We start from the raw sequence: 22,902 nt of genomic DNA, 5'->3' as shown, positions 1-22,902 counted from the left end.
AATCACGTGCAGTTCGTACGAAACGCTCCTTCAGTAATATTTTTGGACGCTTAAAAATGCTTTTGTTATTCAGTGAGGTTTTGTTTCTTTTCTAATTGCATTTTCAAAATTTAGTTTATTTTGCAAATTTGACTGAACGAAAACTAATTTTTTCCTGTATTTAGGTTGAGCAGTACGCAGTGATTTGTAAGTTTGCAAGTTTTGTCTCATTTTGGGAAAACTGCTCGATTGCTTTTTTGGGGGGTAACAAGGTGATAATTAACGCCAAATTTAGAGAAGAAGAAACAGAACCGTGTTTCCCTCTCTCATTAAATAGCATTTTGCTCCTTTTCAAAGCTTTTGAAACGTACCTGTTACTGGAAGTATAGATTGGTATATTGGAACAAATTGAAACATTTATATTTCCCAATTAAATTTTTATTACTTCGAAACATAATAAAGAGAACAAAATTTTAAATTGTATCCAAAGGGCCTGCCTCTAAATAATATACTTTTATTTTGAAAATCTGTCTCCTGTTTAAACCTTTCCTATTTGTTACAACTTTTCTCAGCGCGCAGATTTCTTCCTCATTGTCAACAATGCAAAATACAACATGCGAAATAATTTTGGCACGCGAATTGTTCTGATGGTTTGAACAGCTCATTAAAATTTGATTAGTTGAATAATTCTCAGATGAATTGAATATAAGAGTAGCGGTGCTTTCTCATTGCAGCGGATACAACCAGTCAAACTAAGGTGCCAGTTAAAGAGATCACTTCTTTTTGTTCACATTGCTTCCTTTTACACAGCATTGTTTATTTGGTTTCTTTTAATGGTATTTTTTGTCTGTAACTGTCAGTTTCGTCTGTGCTAATAACTCACTTTATGTTACAATTTTTCACAGTTTTTTTTACAGTTTTTACAATTTTTAAGATTGGTTTTAGTTAAACTACCGAAGTGAAACCAAGAAATGATCACGGTCCCTGCCCCTAAATTAACGAGAAGTTAGATAGTATTTTATTTCCACTGCTAAACGAGAAACTGAATTCTTCATCAATAATTCCTATTTTTATTGTAAGATTATATAGGACAAACTTGCTCGATAGAGATAACGCTGCTGCTTAGATTTATTCTGCCTGATTTAAAACTAAGTCCCCTTCAAATCCCGATAATCGAAGAGGCAACTATCGATTAACCCCAGGAATTAAACCAAGTATCTCTTTTCTTTGCTACCTCCATATTAGGATAACTAACCGATCGCTCGAGATACAGAAATGTAATCGTCCATCACAGTGCATTTTGAAAAAAGGAACCCAGACGTTTATTTTCATTTTTGTGTTGTAGCTATATCAAACATATCTATTTTTCATTGGATTAGCTTTTTGTCTGGGCTAACTTTAATATTTTTTCAAAAAGGTTAGCTTATTTTAAAAAATTCTGGCTACTACCTATGACAGGTTAATATGCATAAATTTAGCTCAGTATTCTGATAAAATACCCTTACCTAAAGCTTCAAAAGTAATTTAATTCTAGGTTGCTCTAAATGTCTAAGAAAATTGTAAGCACAAATTCGTCTAACGTTTCAGGCAAAAACAGTGTGAGGCAATTTTTTCTATCTAGCTTCTGTGTTTCTGCTAATCGCTGTTAGGCGTTGTAAGAATACGAAGATGGTGTTTGGCTTCTTCCTCGTGTATTATAATGTATACAGAGTATGACTGATTAATGGCCGTGAATGGTGTGGCAAAGTAGGAGATTACAATGCCACCAATGCCATTAATCAGAAACAAGAGCCACTTATACTCTGCTGCTCTCTTTTTCTCTCCAACTTCAGAGAGCAGAACTGAAATAAAAAGAGGATGAACAGATACAAACAGAAAGAAAGAGATCTGTAATCTGCATTGTAACGAGCTATAATCCATCAAATTCTTATCCTCCTCAATCCCTGTTCTCCCCTCTTATGACGGAACAGACAAACTGACTTTTTCATAGATGAGTAGGGAGTAAGGCGTAGGCATCCCTAATTGACCGATTGTTATTATTGTTGTCATTACTAACCTTGTTAACTCCAACCTCACTTGTTTCTCTCCCTCCTGACGTGAGAGCCCATACCAGAAGAGACATGGATTTTGACGGTAAGTAAAAATCAAATTTCTGACTTAAAACCTACTATTTTTTGGAGAATTAAATTTTCGCCAATTCTGTCGATTAAACTTTAGAGCTGACATGTACAAGAAAACAGTCTTCAGTGTTATACATGTATGGTGAGGAAATAGATGTTACGTATATTCATCTAGGACCGGCCGTGGAAAGTTCACTGGCGCCTTTGTGGCAGAAGCTGTAAACAATAAAACAAATTATAAAACTATACAAAAAAAAATACAGAAGCATTATCTAACAAACTAGAACAGCCAAATAGAATGTTGAACAACGTTACTTTTCGAAAAGCAATAAATTGTGCTAAATATTCTCTCTAGGACTACCAAAATAACAATTTCCCCACGAAAAGCGAACAATGGTGAACTATTAGAAATTTGAGTTTAATAATACTGAAAGACGGGAACCCGATCAGATATCAAGGTAGACCATCTCAGTCAGTTTATTTTCCCGAAAAACAGTAGAATTTAGAATTCTCATACCTAATAATTTTTAATCTACGTACTGGCATCTAATTTTTAAGTTTAGCCCTCTGTAGTAAAAAGCACAATGTTCTAACCCCGCTCATCAACATTTTTGACATCTATAAAATGAGGAAGCGAAAGAATACTAGTTCACATAGTGTTCGAAAATAATTGGTGAATGAATAAAAACTTCAAACCACTAAACGAAGTAGATAATACCGCATTAAGGGGCCGATGGGACCTGTCATTAACAATAATACGAGACAAGATGAAGAACGAAATCAGTTAACAACAACAAACGTTAATTACGACCAAAACTCTGTCTAATTTATTTAGTAAAAACTATCGTGTACTTCGCTAGAAAAAATATGGGACCCGTCCTTGATAAGATTAGGTAACAAGTATACAATAAAACAAAATGGGCAGTGTTAAAAAACATTTATATTTTTAGAAAACATTTAGTGTCAGTGTGAAAACCACTATCTATCAACCGAAGTCAATGAAAGTGTGCATTTAAACTTACACAGGAGCCATTGAGATCTGTCACCATCGGGAGTATGTCATACTACAAAAATAACAAAAAATACATTAAAAAATAAGAATTCAATGTCATATGTGACTTGCCATTAAATTGATAATGTAACAAGGCAAGGAACAAGTACCTCAGAAATGGCAATTATTCGAAAATAACAAAATTATGAAACCTTGTATTTCAAAGGAAAAAACCCTAAGCTATTACAACCCTAAGCTTTTTCTTAAAAATTTTAGATGGTTTAAATTGTAACTCCTTAGGAAGCTGTTTGGATCTGTCATTAATGGCACTAAGTCATGAGACTACAAAATAACGACGAACTCAAGATCTCAGGTCAATCCCGGCAAAAACACTTAAGACATAAATGAGGTCTGCCAATAATTAGGCCTCGATTTGAAATAATTCTGGTCTGTATTTAAGATAAAAAACAAAGAAAGCGATAAAGATCGCTCCCATACAATCCTCGTAGTTTTTTGGGTTTTAGAATATACAACTTGACCAAGAATAGCCTTGCAATTGATACTCGTCCATTGAATACAGGTAATTGCTCCCAATGTTTGCGGAATACATAATGAGAGAAAAAAAATCAATGTATCAGAAATTATTGATGAAATTTGGACCATTTTCGGTTAACTTAAATTAAAAAACGTTGAAATTCTGATTCTAGAAAATACTGAAAGAAATTGGGAGCAAATCTAGTCTCTTTGGAATTTTAGATTGGGTTTGCATTTTTTGGCTTGTAATTCCAGCTGATTTAAACAAAGTGGGCTAAAAAAAATTATTCGACGCGATTTTGATTAAATAATCCAATATTTTTGGCAAAAATTTGGTTCAAATAGTAAGATAAAACTATCGTTGACATTTTAAAACTTATCTTTTAGCAAAAATAAGAAATACATTATCGGAAATGAGGAAAATGCGAATAAAAATAAAAAAATAAGAAAAAATTATTCAAACACTCACAGAATTATGAACCTCGATAACTCCGAGGAAAAAAATCAAATTCGATTATTTTTCATGTATATTCTACGCTTGACGGACTTTCTAATGATACCACTTACAACTCGCTGCACGGAGCATTTCGATTGGCCAGAATTGACTCTGCATAAAACCATATACCAGGGGCACGTTCTAAAAACTGTAATTTTGAAGCACCAAGTCATAACGTTGATTTTAGAGATAAAATTGATAGGAAATGGATGACTTTTTCATGGTAGAAAAAACGATTTGTTAAGCAAATCTCATAAAAGTTTCAACTGTTGCGAAAGAACAACAGTGGGAACAGGGTAGCCCAGACATATCGTGCCAAAGGAAATATAACTCTAGGGTCCTTTTTGAAACTTCACTAACACTGGCGTCGGTGAAGCAAGCTGATTAGCTTGATTCTCTGACGTTCTGCCGCAGCATTACTACCACCACACATTCAATATTAACTGAAAGAGGAACTCTGCTGAGTTTTTTCGGGTGACCCCCCTAGGCTAGCTCGAAAGCGCAACTTCAAGGCAGAGTCGCAAAGGCAAAGCTAAAGACCACGGAGAAAATTGAGAAAAACTTTCAAACCAAGAGCAAATTGGTTGAGAGTGGAATCATAAATCAGGCAAAAAATGTTCATGAAAAGGTAGCGGGAACGTTTTCTCATTTTGAGGAAACAAATACGAGTTGATATCACAATTGACGAAAATCACTATGAGGAGTAGATCGGCAAAGTCACTGACAGGTGGAACAACACCGACGGCATCAAAAAGAAATAAAATTCAGAATCACCCTTCGCGGGGAAAGTCACAACAAACTTCTGTGCACAAGACAACAAAAAGACAAAAGCAGCAGCCAATTCGACAGCGGATAACTCAACAACCAACAAAAACATCAACACGAGCAATTGGACAACAGCACACATCCAATAACGGAAACTCACACAAAGAACAACCGGAAGCCTGCAGTTCTACTGTACAACCTCAGCAGTTTTTGGCATAACAGATTAGCTTACTCAAGTGGCCTAAACGACCAGCAGAACAGAGTAACTAGAATGGGGGACAAACATTCAATAACATAACAGTACAATCAAAGCAATTGTTAACAACGTTTCCACAACCAGTTCCACTCTACATGCCTTATGTTGAAGCTTTCCTATTCTACATGCGTTATGTTGAAGCTCTGCCCGAGCAAATAGGCAGATTGGTACAGCCGTTTCAAGTTAACGATTGGAGACACTCATCTTAGTGATAGACAGAAGATCGCCCATCTAGAGGAACTTGTGATTGGAAAAGTCAAAAGAGCAATTGAATGATTTGCCTGTAAAGAACACCTGTAAAAAGATTCAATAAACGAGCTGAAACAGCGTTTTCGGAAGCCAAACGTCATCATCAGTAACTTGTTGGAAAAACTAATTAACTACCGGTCACCAAAAACATCTCTTCCTTGGTCAATTGTAAAGTTCTCCAATTTCAAAAACACCATGACAAGGACACTGCAAGAACTTAATTTTGAAGCTGGTCTCAACAACACGGCAATTTTGAGGCGTGCAACAAACAAACTGCCCTACAGGAAAGAATTCAAATAGAATCAGTTTATTCTACGACCACGAGTTCAACAGACGTCACTTGCAGACTTCAACAAATGGATTAAAAGATACCTGAGGCACATGAACGTTCAACACATCAAGTACGAAACAACACTAGCTTTAACACAGACAGTGGCACACATCAGCAGATTTTAAAGTTAAATGAAAACCGACAGTTTCATCAACAACCAACCCATCCGAACAGGGAACAACAACAACAGCAATAACAACCAACACAAAACATAAACAACTTTAGCAACAACAACCAAAACAACTAGCGGAGCACAAAACAACTGTTTCAAACTACAGGAGAAAACGGTAGCAACAAACAGCTTTTGCCTTGTTTCTTCAACGGCGGTAACCATCAGTTGTTCCATTGGCCAACGTTTAAGGCAAAGACGGCAGTTGAAAGACCGCAAACGGTTTATCTGTTGAATCATTGCAGAAATTGTTTGGTAGCCAACCATCAGGCCAACAACTGTCCCTCGAACTCTGATTGCAGGGAGCAAGGATGCGGATAACAACACAATACTACAATACAGAGTGCCAACAGCAGATACGGACAAACAGTGCAACCATTTGCTCAAAGAAACTCGCAACTGAGCAACTCATGAGGAAATGGCAACTAATTGGCAGTCATCAACAGCAAAGCTACAACCACAACAAAGAACACGACAGCAGTGACTAAAACAACAAATCTTCTCTATGTCATGCCAGTTACTTTACATAACAAAGAGAATAAAATTCGAACATACGCGTTCATCCACCCAGGAAGCAGCTTGACAATACTCCTCGCGATAACTGCTGATGGACTATGCATTCAGAAATAAACTCGCCAACAATTTGTCTTGAAAGCAGCCATTGGAACAGACACAAAAAGACGTTACGCAACATCAATGGGTATTTCAATTTTGGAAGACGACGAACGCTACAAACTCAAACATTTTTATGCTGTAGAAATCACGAATTTGCCAAAGTTGAGGGATCACCCGGGAGACATTGCCAGAAAGTATGACTATCTTAGGCATGTCAATATGCCAACTCTGGATAATTTCCAAGTCATGGTATTGATCGGACAGGACAATATTAACCTTACATCAACAGTCAGAGTGGAACAAGGACCATCGTCGGCACCAAGTGCTAGTCTTTTCAAACTTGGTTGGGCATTTGCCGAACCCCATACAGTGTTGGATGACAAAACTCATTATTCTTTGCATCAGACTGCTTTGTTTTGCAGCAATTGCCTCGAACATTATAATAGCCTCAACAGAGAAGTTTCTCATTGGTGGAAAGCAAAGACAATACCGTTGCAATCCAAAACCAAATAGACTGATCTAAAAGTTTTGGCCAACAAAATACTTAATACAAAATGCGTGAGACAAATAGATGGACGTTATGAAATGGGACTTCTCTGGAAAGAAAGCAGTTTACCAGACAACTGGTCACAAGCCTTGATTCATCTGAATTATATTGTTAACAGTCTAAAGAAGAAATCTGAGCAGTACGCGAAATACAATGAGGGCATTAATGCAGACCTAGACAAAGTTTACGTTGCAAAAATACCTTTGCATCTACAGAAAGGTACAGGATGGTACATGCAGCGCTGTTGTCCGCCCAAAGAAACCCGACAAGATACGAAGAATCTGCAATGCCAAAGCACCACAAAGCGAAATAAGCCTCAATGACAAACTCTTAGCTGGACCTGGACTCCTCGGAAAAATGCTTGGAATTTTGCTACGATTACGACTGGGAGCCGTTGTCATCCGAGGAGACATCGGAGCAATGTTTATTGAAATCGGAGTACAACGACAGGACCGACGTTATCTGCGATTGGTCTATAATTAGAGGTGTGCGAATACCAACGACACATCTTTGGGGCCTGGACTCGCCAGCCTCTGCGAATTTCGTTTTACAACAGGCAGCCAAAGACGAAATCAATCATCGTTCAAATGTTCCGGACATCCTCAGTGGGCCATCTGCATGGATAACATGAGTGACTTTTCAGCGACACCGCCACAGCTTTCACTACAGCCAAGGATGTCAAGGACACTCTCAAAAAAGGAAAATTCAATCTGACAAAATGGTGCAGCAACAGCCGTGAGTTTTGTCTGCAGATGCAAGACGAGGTATGCAAACCAGTTGAAGACCTCATCACTAAAACTTTTCATCAAAGAGTACTTGAAATTCACTGAGCTTGAACGAAGACAAAATAAATAATTTCAGAGCCAAAGACAGAAAGAATCTGGACAGGAAGACATGGACGTAAGTTTCTGTCTATTGCGTCAAATTTCTACGATCCTCAGGGAATCGTATCTCTTTTTCCCATTCGAGCAAGATCCTACTGCAAAAAATGTGGAAACATGGACGCGAATGGGACAAAGCCTTCAGTGGAGACAATGGGAAGGCCATCAAGGATTGGGTACAGGAAGCGAAAATTTAAAAACGGTAGGGGTCAAAATGTTGGTAGGTTTTACTGCACTTGGGAATACTACGTTCATACTTTCTGCCAAGCATCATTTGAAGCAACAGCAGCAGTGGCATGTATCAAGACAACCAGGAAACAACAATACGTTTTCTGATGGGGAAAAACAAGAGTTGCACCTTTGCGTCAAACAACAAATCCTAGACTTGAACTGCAAGCACCACTTTATGCAGCAAGATTAAAGAAAACAGTCAGGACAAAATGGACTTCATGTTTGACAAAGTTTTTCTACTGAGTGACATCGCGACCGTTCTCAGTTGGACAAAGAACTTCAAAATGAAATACAAGATGCACAACGGAAACCGAATGGCTGATATAAGGGATTTCACAAGGATTAATCAGTGGAACCACGTCAACAGCAAGGAGAACCCAGCAGATCAAGGAACCAGTTTTCAGGGAACACGCCGACAGCCAATTGACAAGGACCTTATTGCTGCCAAGAGTTTTAGCCAGTGTTTTAAACTCAGACCCTCATCATCAAAATGAAAAACCTCCAAATCAAAACGAGTACACGGGAACAACAGCTCATAAACTTAGAGAACTTTCTTTCTTCTATCTCAGCAACATTCGTTCGATGAGGCTGTGAATCAACTAAAACACAAGAAGCCAATTCAAAAGAGGAGAAGAATGATTCAGTTAACAGTTTCAATAGATGACGATGGTATCATTTGCTCATACAGCAGACTAGCCAACGCACTATTTTTAACAGCAACGCCAATAATCTTAGTCGGTAGGAACAGGATTATTTTGTCTTTTTCTGGAATTAAAACACAACATCAATGGTCGTGTTGGAGTTGAACAAGAAACACACTGCATTCGGTTGAACTAATGGGTTCCTGAATGCAAAACAGTAATGAAGAAGATCTCAAACAGATGCTACGCTTCGAGACGACAGAGACAACTCAACAGTCAGCATCAGATGTCAGATCTTCCAAGCTAGCCGATTCTTGACGTTTTTGGGCCCCTTGAAATCTGGCCTGATCAACACAGCCATGAAAGCATACTGTTGCTTGTTGAACTGTCTGAAGATACGGGTGGTTCATATCGAAGTAGCCAGAAACTTGCAAAATTTTTTATGAATAATTGCATTCCAATGATATTGCAGCCGACGAGGACTTCTGGAAAGAATTCACAGTGACAACGCTTTATATTTTACCAGTACAGCAGAGAATTTCGAGAAAAGCAGCATCACAACTAGAGAGATACAGAAATTTAGAGAGTCAAAATTTAATGGATCATGGGAGTGCCTCATTGGGATGTGCAAACGGCTTTTCTTCAACGTTGCAGGCTCTAGGAAACTCCAGGAAGACATTTACTCGACCCTTATTTGTCAAGTTGAGGCTATTCTTAACAGCAGGCCTCGAACATCACTCAGCAGAGACATACTCGATGTTGAAAGCCTGAAGCCAGGACATTTTTGACCGGAATGACAACAAGACTGCCGTCAGATGCTACAATTAGCAGCAGTCACAGAGGAATAGGAAAACTATGGAGCAACGTCAGCGGTATCATGAACGTGTTTTGGACACGTCTGTTAACGGAGTATTTGCCAACACTCAGAAAACGTTGACAGTGGCATTCAACAGTAGACGGGATATAGAAGTTAAATAGGGGTATTTCTAATGTGGTAATGTCTTGCCTGTTTAAAACATCAAGAGGGGATTTTGTTAAACCAGCTACTGAAGTGAGTTTGATCAACGACAGAACAAAATAGAGGTTATCAAAAGTAAATTGGGAACAATATTTTTATGACAATCTGAAACACAAACTTGATATGAGTTGTGGGTTTGGGGTAAGCTGGAAAATGAATTGTTTAAAGTTTAGTTTAGTGAGCTAGCAACTCTAAGAAAATTTCAGGTACAATTAGGGATTTCAATAATTAACTCACCAGGGTGCTACAAAAAACAAAGCTTATCGTATATTAGAGAAATACTTTCAAATGGAAAATTTAGGTAGGTAGGATGAAAAAGAAGACAATTTATGGATAGTTAAAAGGTATTCAAGTGGAATAAAGTATTCATTTGGGAATTTAAGTGCACAAATAATCTGCCTATTGCGAAACAGCAGAGAATTGAACCGACAGGGTGAAAGTTTTTGGATAGGTAGATGACACTAAACAGCTTAGGTAAAACCAAACTCCAGAGGTACAAAAGTATTTCAAAATATTTGGTATTCCGGCGAACTCTAATTTAGGGAAAGACAGGTAAAAGGTAGGCAATAGGTACATAGTATTGATAGGTTTATGTAAGGTACGGAACATGGGTGGCATCAATTTGTCGGCCAGCAACTTTCAATGACCAGCCCAGCAACAACAATTCGAGAAATCATTCAGTATTTGACTGTAGCCAAACAGCTATACGAGTGCCGATTCAGAACAACTTCAACTGTACACAATCGAATGCAATCAGCACAAAAGCAATTCAACTTTCCAGCAAGCAATTTTCATACAACGTTAAACGCAGCACGTTAACAACCAGTACACAGCAGCAAAATACATGTGATACCGACAAAAGATATTAACAGAAATTGCACGACAACAACAAACTCTCCATCAGTACTTCAGCAGTCACAGCACGTTTTTTTCAAACAGCAGTCATAATCAAAGTCAGGTCAGACACACTTGTAGATATGGACGAGTCCATAGCTTCAAGATCGGCGTTTTTTTAAGACACGACTCAATACAACATTTTCAACGGAATCAACACCAGCTCAAGCAAGAATATCCAATTTGGCTTCATCAAAAGCAATAATCGAGCAAAATACGACAACACTACAAAGAACGACTTCAAACAGACTTCAACAACAACAGATCGACTGCAACCTTTCTGCTTTTTTGTGCCCAAAAGGGGGGGAGTGTACCAGGGGGCACGTGCTAAAAACTCTAACTTCGAAACACCAAGTCATAATGTTGATTATAGAGATGTAATTGATTCGTTAGGAAATGGATGACTGTTTCACGGTAGCAAATGAAGATTTGGGCAGCAAATCTCACAAAAATTTCAACTGTTGTCAAGGAATAACAGTGGGTAAATGTTAGTTCAGGCATATCGTGCGAAAAGAAAAAATTATAACTGAAGGGTCCTTTTTGAAACACCATCAACGCTGGCGTCAGTGAAGCAAGCTGATTAGCTTGATTCTCTGACGTCCTGCCGCAGCATCACCAATATCACACATTCAATTTTAACTGACGGCGGAACACCGCACAACACAGCTGAGCCTGTAGTTCCTCCACACTAAGGTGGTGAAAACAAAATTACTTCGCATATATATCTTCATTAAAAAAATTCCATTTAAAGCAGAAGTTTTTTAGTCTTTTTATTCCATCCTTGTTTGGCATTTTGGCTAATTTGAACTATTCGAAAATCAAGATTGCACGCATTTGATAATCTTCGACATCTATAAAGTTTGAAAGCGCAGAAGTTATCGTGAAAATATTGAACGGGTTTAAACCAATTTCAAATATAACTGGACGACTCCGAAAAGATCTGACGCCTTGCTAAAACCTCAGAACAACGCGTACTTTTTAACAAATCTCTATCAAAAAATGAAACAGAAAGCAGTTTTAACTGAAGAGACTGTTCGTTGAACATTATACGCTGGAACCAACAATGTCCAAATTTTAACGACCAATATAAGAAAAATAAAGTCAACAAAAAAATCAAAAAATTTATTGCCTAATGTTTCTCCAAGAAAGACTTTGAAAATGCAAACAGAACTTTTCTCTTACAGTTATAGAATTTGTGGTTGAAAAATTGGTGAATTTGTGGTCATTTGGGGTACGAATGGGGGTAGTTTGGGGGATAGGATCGAGGTGAGTTCGGGAGGTAGGGTACTGAGGGTGGTAGCGTACAGGTTAGAGGAGGGGGTGGGGTGAGTGAGTAAACGTTAGGTTCGGTAGACGAGGGGAAGAGGTGGTAAGGGCAGAGTAGGTGGGAGAAATTTAGATCAGACAGGTGGGCTGTTTGGTTGGTGGAGTGGTAAGTGCCAGTAGTAGCAAAGTGGATGAGGGTAGGAGTAGTTTCGGCAGGGAGTGGAATTCCAACGGTCTCATCATAATCTTTTAATCTTTAAAGTATTCGAAAAAAAATAAAAATTGAAGTCATGATAAAGTTTTTTCAATTTAAGCAATGGAAGTTTTTGGGATGCCACTGTTCATCTTCGAGTCGTAAAAATACTGATGGGAGCAAATATTCACCTTTGGTTTGTAAAAACCAGAACCCAGAACATTTGTAAAATAAATTTAAAATGCGAAAAGATGTGTTTCTAAATTACTATGAACATGAGATTTAACATGCACGATTGGCAACATAAGCCTGCTCATCAACACTGTGGGACCAGGTTCAAGATTTTTTCAACAACGGCAAATTTTGAATTCTCCTAACCAAACTTTTCAAATTTCTCGGATTCTAAACAAATTGTTTGTTGTAGCGTTGATTGGTTTTTATGATAGGTTGGCATATTCAATTTGTTGCAAAAGAAATAGGCCAACTGAAAGTTTGCGATAATTGTTTTTGAAGCTATCAAATGTCAAACGTCAAGAAGCGGTTTCTGTTTCGATTTTGTTTTTTTTTTTAAAAATTTAACCGATTCCAAATTGAAAAAAAAATATTTCAAACTGATTTGAACCTAACCTACTAGCTGTCGGAGTAATTGGAAACGGTCATTAGGAGATATACAACAAAAAATGGGCAAAAAGTATTTGTCATCAAATTGCTAACATGTTTGTAATATGATAAATCTTTAAGTTTCTAATTGAAAAGTTTGAATGATAAATCATTAAATTGAGCGCTGATTGAAAATCATTAGCTTTTTGTCGAGAATTTTAAAAAGATACCACTCAATGATCCACTCATTGAGCTGTTTGTAAGGTCTACGGAAAAATTGAGAAAAAGTCTCAAATTTTCCTACACTTTATTAAGCAAATCTGCAATGCAAAAAGAGAAAGTTATCAAAGATTAATTTTATACTGTGTTTTTGCGTCCTGTATGGTACTTGTTGCCTGACTGAAAGTGTTTTTTGGGTCTTTTGGGGCACGACGAAGAATGTCTGTCCCCCGTTGATATCGTTCCTGTTTTGATAGCAAATGAATGCTCGTGTGGTTGTTCGTAAGCAAAGTTACGAGCAAAGTTATCCCCCCCTCTTTTGTTATTCATTAAGATTAAAACAACATAAGTTATAGCTACCTTTATTCCACCCAACTTCAGTTTCTGATATTGAACAAGGGAAAATCTATATAACAGTCAGCAGCCTGAAACTAATGCAAGACGCGTTTGAATCTTATTTTAAAGAAGACTTTCTTCTTATCAGCAGCAAAACTAGAGATCTGTTTGTATATAAGACGCTATTGTTTCACTCAAAAAATAAACACACGAAATGGGAAACAGAAAAGGTGACAAAATGAAAGCCTCTTCAGTTCAAAATGTTTCGTATACAACAGTAGATAGTTCTTGCTTTTGTGAAAACAGTGTGTTATCAGACACTTTAAGTGAAGGAAACCAATCCTCTGGATTAACACAGTCAATGAGCGGGTTAATCGTTGATGACTCGGACCCCTGGTTTTCAAGTTCCTGTTGATACAGTGCTGTTTTAATCTTAATAAAAATGACAAATTGTTTAAAATAACTGTGAAAAGCCACAAAAAACAAAACTAAGATCAGTTATACAAGTTGGGGAGCACATTTTGACGAGTGGGTAGGCTGAGGATCCAAATGGGCATATGCTCAATTTAGCTCCTTACTGTCAAACGCAAAAAGGTTCCGCGTGATAGAGCAGCCCGCATTGACGATATAGTTTTGACTGGTGGAAAAGAAACAAGTTCAAATACCGCACAGGGCAGTCTTGGTGCATCAAACATGATTTTTTGCAAGAAATAGATTCCACCACTACGGTACATACTTGTCAAGTATTGACTCAAGTACTTGTTGGACGTTTTCACCAGAACTATCGTGGGATATGTCTCAAAGCTAAACTGGACGGAAAACTGGAAGAAGCTATTTTCCATTTGTAAATGCATTATACGAGCATCTAAAATGGGTAGAAAGAAACACAAACAAAATCAGGAAAACTTTTTGTCGAAAATGTTTAAGAGCTGGGAGGCGGGAGACTACCCCGGACTTTGGTATGAAGCTGTATTGATGAAGCAATCAAGAAAAATTGTTAATGAGACCAAAGAAGCACTTGAAGCTTGTGCTAAGGCGCTTTGCCTCCGAGGCCAATTCGGGAGAGCAGCAAAAATTCTCTCATTCGACGGAGTTGCACCTGATAAAATCCAAACCTGCAGAGAGCTTAAAATTTTACACACTATGGAAGAAGAACCTGGGCTGCAATTTCAAAATTACAGCTACAAAGCGCATCAACTTGTTGTGCCAACTGTGTTTGGCCAAACAGAACCCTTCCCCTACTACTCAGCTGCTAGTCTATCTAAAATAAACCCCGAAAATTTTTCGCACTAAGTTAATTGCGCAGCTCCTGAGCAATCTAAACAAGATATTTCAAGAAAAACGAAGCTAATGATTTTGGCCATCAAAGGTCAGCTCCCTCTGTCAGTGGCACCGTTTTTCTGCAGAGCTTCTCTAACTGCTTTAAGGAAAATAAAAAGTGGTGTACGTCCTATAGCTGTGGGTGAGGTCTTGCGTAGTTTGTTTGCAAAATGAATAGCCAAACAAACACAATCGGAGTCGGCCTAACTGTTCTCTTGTAAATAAATTGGTGTAATAGTCAAGGGTGGAGCTGAAAGTATCATACATGCAACCAAATTAACATTTGGAAAAATGCAGTTTTCATAGGATGCAGGAATTTAACAGATCATTTTTATAAACGCCTTCAATGCCCTTAAAGAAGTCATTCTGAACGCAGCTGTTACTTTAATGCCCAGTTCTGCACCGTTTGCCATATTGCTACTCACAGCGGAGTCATCTCTGCAAAAAATCTGTAAAAGGTCAATCAGGAGTTCAACAATGAGATCCCTTTGGTCCTCCGTTGTTCTCATTGACCTTGTGGCCTATAATGATGAGGTTGAATCAAAAATACCTAATTTTACCCAGCACTGTTGGTACCTTGACAATAGTATCATTGCTGGAACAGAGACCGAAATTAACGAAGCTTCAGATATTTTGACTGTTTCGGGCAAAACTTGCGGGTTAGAGCTAAAAAGAGACAAATTTGAGTTCTGGTCAAAAGGAGCACTTTCGGGCTAATTTTTAAAGACGTCTGATGATATACCAATGGTCAAAGCTAAAGGCCGCAAAAACGACGAAAGGCAGAATAAAAAATCCTATTACTCAAATTTTACATCTCAATGTTTTGTTTGAAAAAGCATCTGACATCTCTGACCTTTATTGGTCTGCTTCTTCACTAAGCAAGATCATTAGTATGCTCAATGGTGTAGTGGGGATTGGCATCTGTGATAAACAAGTTTTTACTTTTGAGTTTTTTTTGTTTTGCGGGCTAGAACATTGCGCTCATTACAATTCTCCTTGTTATTTAAAGTTGCTGATTATTTTCTGTTTTTCACGTATCCTGACATTTAAAACCAACCCTCTCTTTTGATGCCTTAAACTGCCTCTTTTTTCAATGTCAGTTTTGAAAAATAATAACGGTAACCCTATAGAGCACTGCTGATTATTTGATCTCGAACTAAGTTTGAAGCAATTATTGTCAGCGTGCTGGTTTTTTCTGCAAAAATTATGCTTGACCATTTTAACTTTTCAAGTGACTTGTTCATTTTGCGTGATCTAAATTTTTCTCTCATTCTTAAGTGTCAACAGTAGAATGCAAGAGGCGGCAGTTCACTACTAAAGGTCAATTGAAAAGTGCGCCGAAATCGGTGTAATTTTTTGAATTTACATTTTCTTGAAACACTCTCGTACACATTGTGAAGTGCCGAAAGTCTGCAGTGCCAGATGTTAAAATGCCAGAAGCTGCTACTCAGCCAGAAGTTGACTTTCGTCATTTTAAAACGTGCGCGTTTCGTGTTTTAAGCATGGTTACGTGACTCTGCAGAAGTCACTTCGAAATTCTGACTTAATATCTAGAGCTGCCTCGCGGTTCTTGATAAACGCCAGGAGTTATCACTGACTTAATTTATCACGTTATATGAACTGAATCTAGGCGGATATAAAGTGTGGCTGAAAATGTGATGTTGATACAGATCTTCCAATTAGTGAGAATGACTTGCACTTGATGCGACACCGACCGCCCTCCCTCTCCCAACTGAGCAGGAGCAGTGGTTTCTCTCCCAGGCAGGTCCAATTCCTCTATCGAAACTTCAAGCAGGAGTGTCCAAATGGACTCATGAGTCAGACCAGCTTCAAAAACGTCTTCATACAATTATTCCCTTTTGGAGGTCAGCTTTTTTGTATATTGTTTGTCACAAAAATGTTTTCTGCAGCAAAAAGAATAGTGAAGTGGTAAAATTTTCCTCTTGAAATTCAGAAACTAAAACCGCAAGAAAGATTTGGGCGAGTGCTAATACAGCATCTGTTGCAACAATTTTGTAATTGTACCGTTCAATGTGGTGCTTAGACTTGTATTTCTTCAGAAGTTGGGGCATTGTTAGCCTTTTGATTAGCGCATTCGCCAGGGAATGTTTATCAAAAGGCCAACAATGTCCAAATTTCGGCCAAAATGAAGGTGAGATCGCTGTTGAAAATCTAAATGCCTTTAGTCAAACAGCTGTTGGCCGTCGAGGGGACATTAGAGTGCTACCAATTTGGGTCGAACAAATAAATGCACAATGTTTTTCTCAAACGGTTGCCGCGCTTCCAGTATTATTAACGTAGGGCATAACGATTTACGCACTTTGAGAATAAGTTTGAGTTTTTGGATGATCTTTGTATGGCTACTAAGAAATAGAACAAATAAATAAATAAATTTGTTTTCAGTACCAAATATTCAAGCTTGGAATAATTAAACAAATTAGATTAGAAAGCGTCGTACTGAACGAATGCTAGGAGGCAATTTGCCTGTTGCAGCATCGTTTCAGAGCCATTCAAACTTAGATTATATGTACGAAATGCATTTAGTTACTTGAACTGAGACCATTCAAGAGGAACAGGAAAAAAGAGGGGTTTAATAAACCAATTTAACGCACCAACTATCTAATTGAATTTAACTAAAAAAAACTTTCTTTGTTATCGAGCATACTACCAATGCAAGTTTCCAAAAAAATCGGAATGGGTTGTGTAATTGTCCAGGAAGGAGTGTAGCAGTTTTTTCAAATTCTTTTCTTTGCAGTTTCTCAAATTTTTCATTATATCAAAGTCAAGAGTGGATAATAAGAGAATCATGACCTAGTATTGAATCAAAGAAAATTGTTTACTGGGTAAACTGGGTGGAGGATAGAGATTTGAGTCAGGGAAAACCTTTACTGGTATCGGTTGGCTCGTTCGATATTTATCCACTGGTCATTTATGGCTGGTTTGCGAATCATTTCATTAATTCTCTACATATTCAGACTCCTCTGTGTACTCCAAATTGCTGTGGAAGATGCTGAGCAGGGCTAACAAAGGCCACACTTCACAACAACCGCATTCACAAACTCTCTCCAATACTATAACTACCTCTACCTCTGCTCTCACTTCGCCCATCAACAACTACAACCTCATCAACTTCGAGGTCCGTTTTCTCATTACTATATTCATAAAAGATTACACATTCTGCTTATTCATGACGTCTTAGCTGATTCTATAATATTTGGTGCTCGCGTACTATAATTATAATGTGACAAATATTTCCCCAGACTGTGGAGGATGCGCGATTCTGCATAACCGTTTTCAAATCGTAAAATAACGGACTGTTAACTAGACAATAAAGCGCATTTAAATGAGTAACCAGTCTGTTTATGTTATTTAAGTGTAGGTTATGTGACTCTGCTTGAAGTCACTGAAAGTCATCTTCTGAAGTCACTGAAAGTCTGCTTGAAGTCATCTTCTGGCCTTTATCGTGAACCGTGCAGTGGATTGAGATGTTAAGCCAGAACTGGGTAGCCAGACAGTGAATTCAGCTCTGTCACGTAACCTTGCTTAGAATATGCATTTGGCAAAATTTGAAAAAATAGAAAATTTATGTCAACTGCTGGCTTAGCAGATAGAAACGTCTGGCATTTTAACTTATGGTAGCGTAGAATTTCAGCATTTTAAAACCCGCAATTGCGTTATTTAAGACTCATTACACGATAGTGTGGACCGTATCTGGTGACCGTATCTAGTGTCTGTTTTTTGGTGCGTCTTCTGTGTTTGTTTCGAAAATTTTGTGAAATATTGTTTACACAGGTTTCACACAGTTGCGCAAGCATGTGTTTTGTTATTAGGACTTCCTGGCCAGTCTGTCTGTGTTAGTGAATGGAGACCAGGAACAGAAGATGTCTTGGATCTTTGACTTCTACGACACTGACTCAGATGGACTCATCACTTACGAAGTAAAAACTTCTCATCACCAAACATTTTTTGACGTCATAAAAATATGTTACTCGAGATTGCCTCTATCTTCTCTTTAGGTACCGATTGTTTGACATTTCAAAAGTATGAATGATATTAAACTCAAAAATTGCGAAACAACAGTTTGAAGTGGGCCAGACATTTCATTCAGGCAAAGCAAATCCAAAGTAGTTAATTACTCTCAAATGAAGTTTGAAGCATTTATTTTAAACGCGTGTGTTTTTTTATGACACCAAGAGGAGTGTTGGTATACTCATAGGTTTTTATGACCCGAAGAGTTCTTCAGGTTTTTACAACCCGAAAAGGAGTATTGGTATTCTATTTTTTTACGACTCGAAGAGGAGTATCAAATTTCTACAGCATTATTAGCAGGTTTTGAAGCAGGTGTGTTCATGAATTGAAGTTTTTTAACTTTGACTTCTGCTTTATAGGGTTTAACTTCTGTATCAGAAAATTAAAATTTAACATCAGCTTAGTTTCTGTTGTATAGTGATAAGGAATTGCTGTTATTATTCAAGGTCATTTTGAGAAGTTTTTCCTGAACAGTCCCTCATTTCTCTCCAAATCACAGACACCCGCAACCCACCTCCCACCTGACTACCCCCCCCCCCCGCACACACACACACACACACACACACACACACACACACACACACACACACACACACACACACACGCACACACCAACTGGCTGAAGAAAATTTGTTCATGAATTGAATTTTGGCTTCATTTTTTCTGATGCATAGTAAATGGAACTGCTGGTAATATTCAAGGTCGTAAGCTTATTTCAGAAAAGTTTATTTGCAATAAAGTTTCTCCTTCCTAGCCAAACTACAGATACCCTACCCCTCCTACAACTACCTATCCCCTCACCGGAACCTGCCTCTCCTCCCATCTACCTAACCACCATCCTACCTATCTAACTAGCTACATACCCCACCCACCTAACTTCTTATCTATCGTCCTACCCGTCGACCTGCCTGCCTGCCAGCAGCTACCTACCAATTCCCCAGAAATTTTTTTCCATTACTTCGCCACCAAACTACTCCCATCACTCCCAAACTCCCAAAAGTCAAACACGCCCGCAAGTTTTGTCTACTTAAAAAACAAAGTTCTTTGAATTCTGACTTTGTTCATCAGGACCTCTGCCAGACAGTTGGCAGTATTTACGCTCTAATTGGTCAGAACAGCAGCTGTCCATTGGGCTCAAGCCAGCAGCAGTCATTGCAGCAGCAGCAACAGAATGAGGCCAGATCGGCGGAGGAATTGAATGACGTCACGAGGTCGCTCTTCCGCAAGATTGATCTTAACTCACAGGGAAAAGTTAGCAGGGAGCAATTTTTACATGCCATGAAACAGGTAGACTCCTAATAATAAGAGTGACTTTTGAGCACCCGCAAAAGAAAAAGTTTAAAAGGAAAAGATCAAAATCTAAAAACTTTTTCTACCATTATGAAAAACTTTCCTATAGCGTTTGATGTTCCGTAGAATGCCACAATTAAAACTCAGAAAGCACTTTTTCCTCTTTGAGCTTAGTTTTAGACATGATAGCCAATTTCACAGTGTTGGAAAACTGCACGGTTTAATTGAAAGCTTGCATTGAAACTTATTTTTAATGAATTTTTTAAGCATGAAGAGAACCAAAATAACTGAAACCTGGATAACTCCAGGCAAAAGGTGAACGTGGAAAGTCTCTTCTTGATAGTTTTTTCAATGATAGCTCACTGCATCAAATATTTTGGTGAAATGTGGGTGAATGAAGATTATTTGGGCAAACTCCAGATCGGACCGCTGCAGGTTTCATCGCACTAATAATTTAAAATTCCAATCATAGAAACAACTAGAAATGAACTGTTTTGTAACAGTTTCTGGTGCTCACTCAGAAATATAATCTGTTGTCCAATCGTCAAAAATTGAATTCATAAAAGTTTAAAGTAGAATTTTAAAAATTTGCGTTATTTCAATCTTTTCCTCCAATTAATTCCCATTTTGTTGGTTTGAAGCAGTTTCTCTGTTGAGAAATTGGACAAGAAAAAGACAAAAATGAAGTAATTTGTTAGATTTTTGAAACTTTTTTTCACATTTTGTTTAAAATTAAAAGGAAACAAAATCGCTTTTTATCTTGCATATTTCTGTCTGTGCCTTTTAATGTTCTCAATTTCTTTAGAAAAAGATCTCTGAGATAAGATCTCTAAGATTTTTTGGCTAATTGTCAACTGTTATTTGACTGCAGAAAATTATGCCTTATTTTTTGAGCTTTTTAGTGGTTGTTAGTTATTTCAAAAGGTGGTTTATGGCGAAGATGACTCTTGGAGGCGTTTCCACAATTCTTCTGTATATTAAGTTAAGTTGTACATGTTTGCTTTGAAATCAAATTGGGGTGTTGATTTTGAAGTGGAGAATCTCGAACTCTAAAGTGGAGAGAGAAAAGGGTATTTGAACAAATATTTTAGGTCGAGCTTGTAATTTTTTGTTTACATGCGGCAATTTTACTTTGATTCATACTGTTTGTTTCATTTTTAATCGATTTTTTCGTCTCAATTGTTTTCCGAATCCATTCATAAACCATTCTAGGTATAGTTTTTTTTCTTTAGTCAGTGACAATTTATTGAACAGTAGGTCAGGTCTGTCGAATACTTTTCCTGGCTTTTCTCACTAATTTTTGACGTTTCTAGTCTAGTTTCAATCTTCGTTCATTATGCTCAACGTTATTTCAAACGGCAGTTGCTCAGTCTAAAATGAACAGAGTCAAAATCGAAAAACGAAACCCAAAAAAAACGGAATATACTTATAAAGCCCAATTTTAGATGCCAGCTACTTCAATTTAATCTTAGTTATCATCTCTAATGCCTTGATACTAGCCCCTGTAACCTCGCATTATAAAACAAGAACACGTGTAACTGTTCAACTACAAAATCGAATTTCAATATTTGCTTTTTAAAAATGTTTTTTTAATACAACAATCTTTTTCATTTTTTCTGTTCTTTCAATCACAAACGGGGTTATGGGAGTTAATGGTGGCTATTCAATCTTCGGCTATTAATCTGCCGGGCATATTTTGGCTTTCAGGTATTTGAAAAAAACTTGTTAGCAATTTAGCAGGATGATGCGAAAAAGCGGGCAACATTTGGTTACTCTGACAACCGACATTTTGTTTTTATAATGCTGTCTATGGCTCATTTTTTAAAAAAAAATATCATCTTGGCTTTTGATTACTTGCAAAATTTTTATACGATTTTTGTTTGAAACATTTGATATTCTTTTTACAAAATGCAATTTCTTTGAATTTGTTGCCTAATCGGCTCATCATTGGGAACAAATTTGCAAAATTATCAAGTTAACCTCCAGGTATTTTTGTCTAAAGAACGTGTTTTTAGAATATTTTTCCTTGAAATAGTTTGGCTTTGCAATCGCTGGGTTTGATATGTGTACAAAACCCACCAGTAAGCAATTAGTAAGGGAGCTCTCGAACTGGGCAGGTTGTACTGGTGAAGGCAAGATAAATTTAAGATAATTTAAAGATATTTTGGCTTTGATTTTAGGGAAACTTCAATCTGGCTTATTTGGAAGGAGTTGACAAATCCATGATCATGACACAATAGAGACCATGCAGCTTTAGAACATTCTAGAACGACTGAGCAAATTAATGAGGATGGAGAGGATACGAGTGGACCTTTCGTTTCAGCTATCCATTTTTATAACGCTAAAATAACTGATATTTTAATCTGCATATAATCTACATAGAAATAGATGTTCACTTTGCATTTTTTTATAAAACGTTGAACGCAAAGTACGAATAGAGCACGAATGAAATTAAAAGTGAGGTATGATAGAAATCAAGCCATGAACGTTGAGACCCAGCTTATAATTTTTGTTATCCTAACTTATAATCTTATGTCCGAGGTCTAAAATTCTACGTGGCGTGTGGACAATTCAGGAGCAATATGAGTAAAAAATTGTGTATATACAATGACCGCAAGTTGAGTGATGTTCGAATTTTTCTTAAACGTGGTAGGGCGTTGCACTTCATCTGAGCAAATTTATGTCAGCTTAAATTACTATGGTCAATACGAAGATTTTATTGAGGAGGTTAAATCTTCGTAGAACTTAAATAAGGTTAATTTTTAAGGCAAATTAGACTTCTTAAATTCTTAATTCTTTAAGGTATTGGAGAAGTAAGCATAGGTTTTCATGAACTCAATTAATGAAAAATATTGACTATTTTTTTTAATTGAGAAACTTCATCGCTTATTTCATTCAGAAAAAAATAATATACCTAATGACGGCCGAGGTA

The 22,902-nt window shown here is 37.4% G+C and overlaps 1 protein-coding gene across 6 annotated transcripts; it reads left to right on the top strand.

Moving 5' to 3' along the window:
- The first annotated feature begins 533 nt into the window (after nucleotides 1-533).
- LOC142338380 (neuron-specific calcium-binding protein hippocalcin-like) lies at nucleotides 534-22,372 on the top strand. Of its 6 annotated transcripts, none has more exons than XM_075388113.1 (7): nucleotides 534-815; nucleotides 1,970-2,112; nucleotides 16,322-16,516; nucleotides 17,627-17,787; nucleotides 18,482-18,589; nucleotides 19,749-19,967; nucleotides 22,151-22,372. In XM_075388113.1, exons 2-7 carry the CDS (start codon nucleotides 2,100-2,102, stop codon nucleotides 22,208-22,210), a joined length of 756 nt encoding a protein of 251 aa, XP_075244228.1. In that variant the 5' UTR covers nucleotides 534-815; nucleotides 1,970-2,099; the 3' UTR covers nucleotides 22,211-22,372. The 6 variants fall into 6 exon arrangements, with proteins under 6 accessions (XP_075244228.1, XP_075244227.1, XP_075244226.1 ...); XM_075388112.1 differs by having other exon boundaries at nucleotides 534-824; XM_075388111.1 differs by having other exon boundaries at nucleotides 534-834.
- Nucleotides 22,373-22,902: the final 530 nt, after the last annotated feature.

This window comes from Convolutriloba macropyga, chromosome 4 (genome assembly GCF_964194025.1).
Source record: "Convolutriloba macropyga chromosome 4, txConMacr16.3, whole genome shotgun sequence".
NCBI classification, from domain to species: Eukaryota; Metazoa; Xenacoelomorpha; order Acoela; family Convolutidae; genus Convolutriloba; species Convolutriloba macropyga.
This window is presented reverse-complemented; position numbering and strand designations above follow the sequence as displayed.

Excerpts from the sequence above, each read along its gene's own strand:
- LOC142338380 (XM_075388113.1), top strand. Across the intron at positions 18,590-19,748 it reads ATGGACTCATCACTTACGAA|GACCTCTGCCAGACAGTTGG; the intron begins GTAAAAACTTCT and ends TTTGTTCATCAG. Across the intron at positions 19,968-22,150 it reads TTTTACATGCCATGAAACAG|GGAAACTTCAATCTGGCTTA; the intron begins GTAGACTCCTAA and ends CTTTGATTTTAG.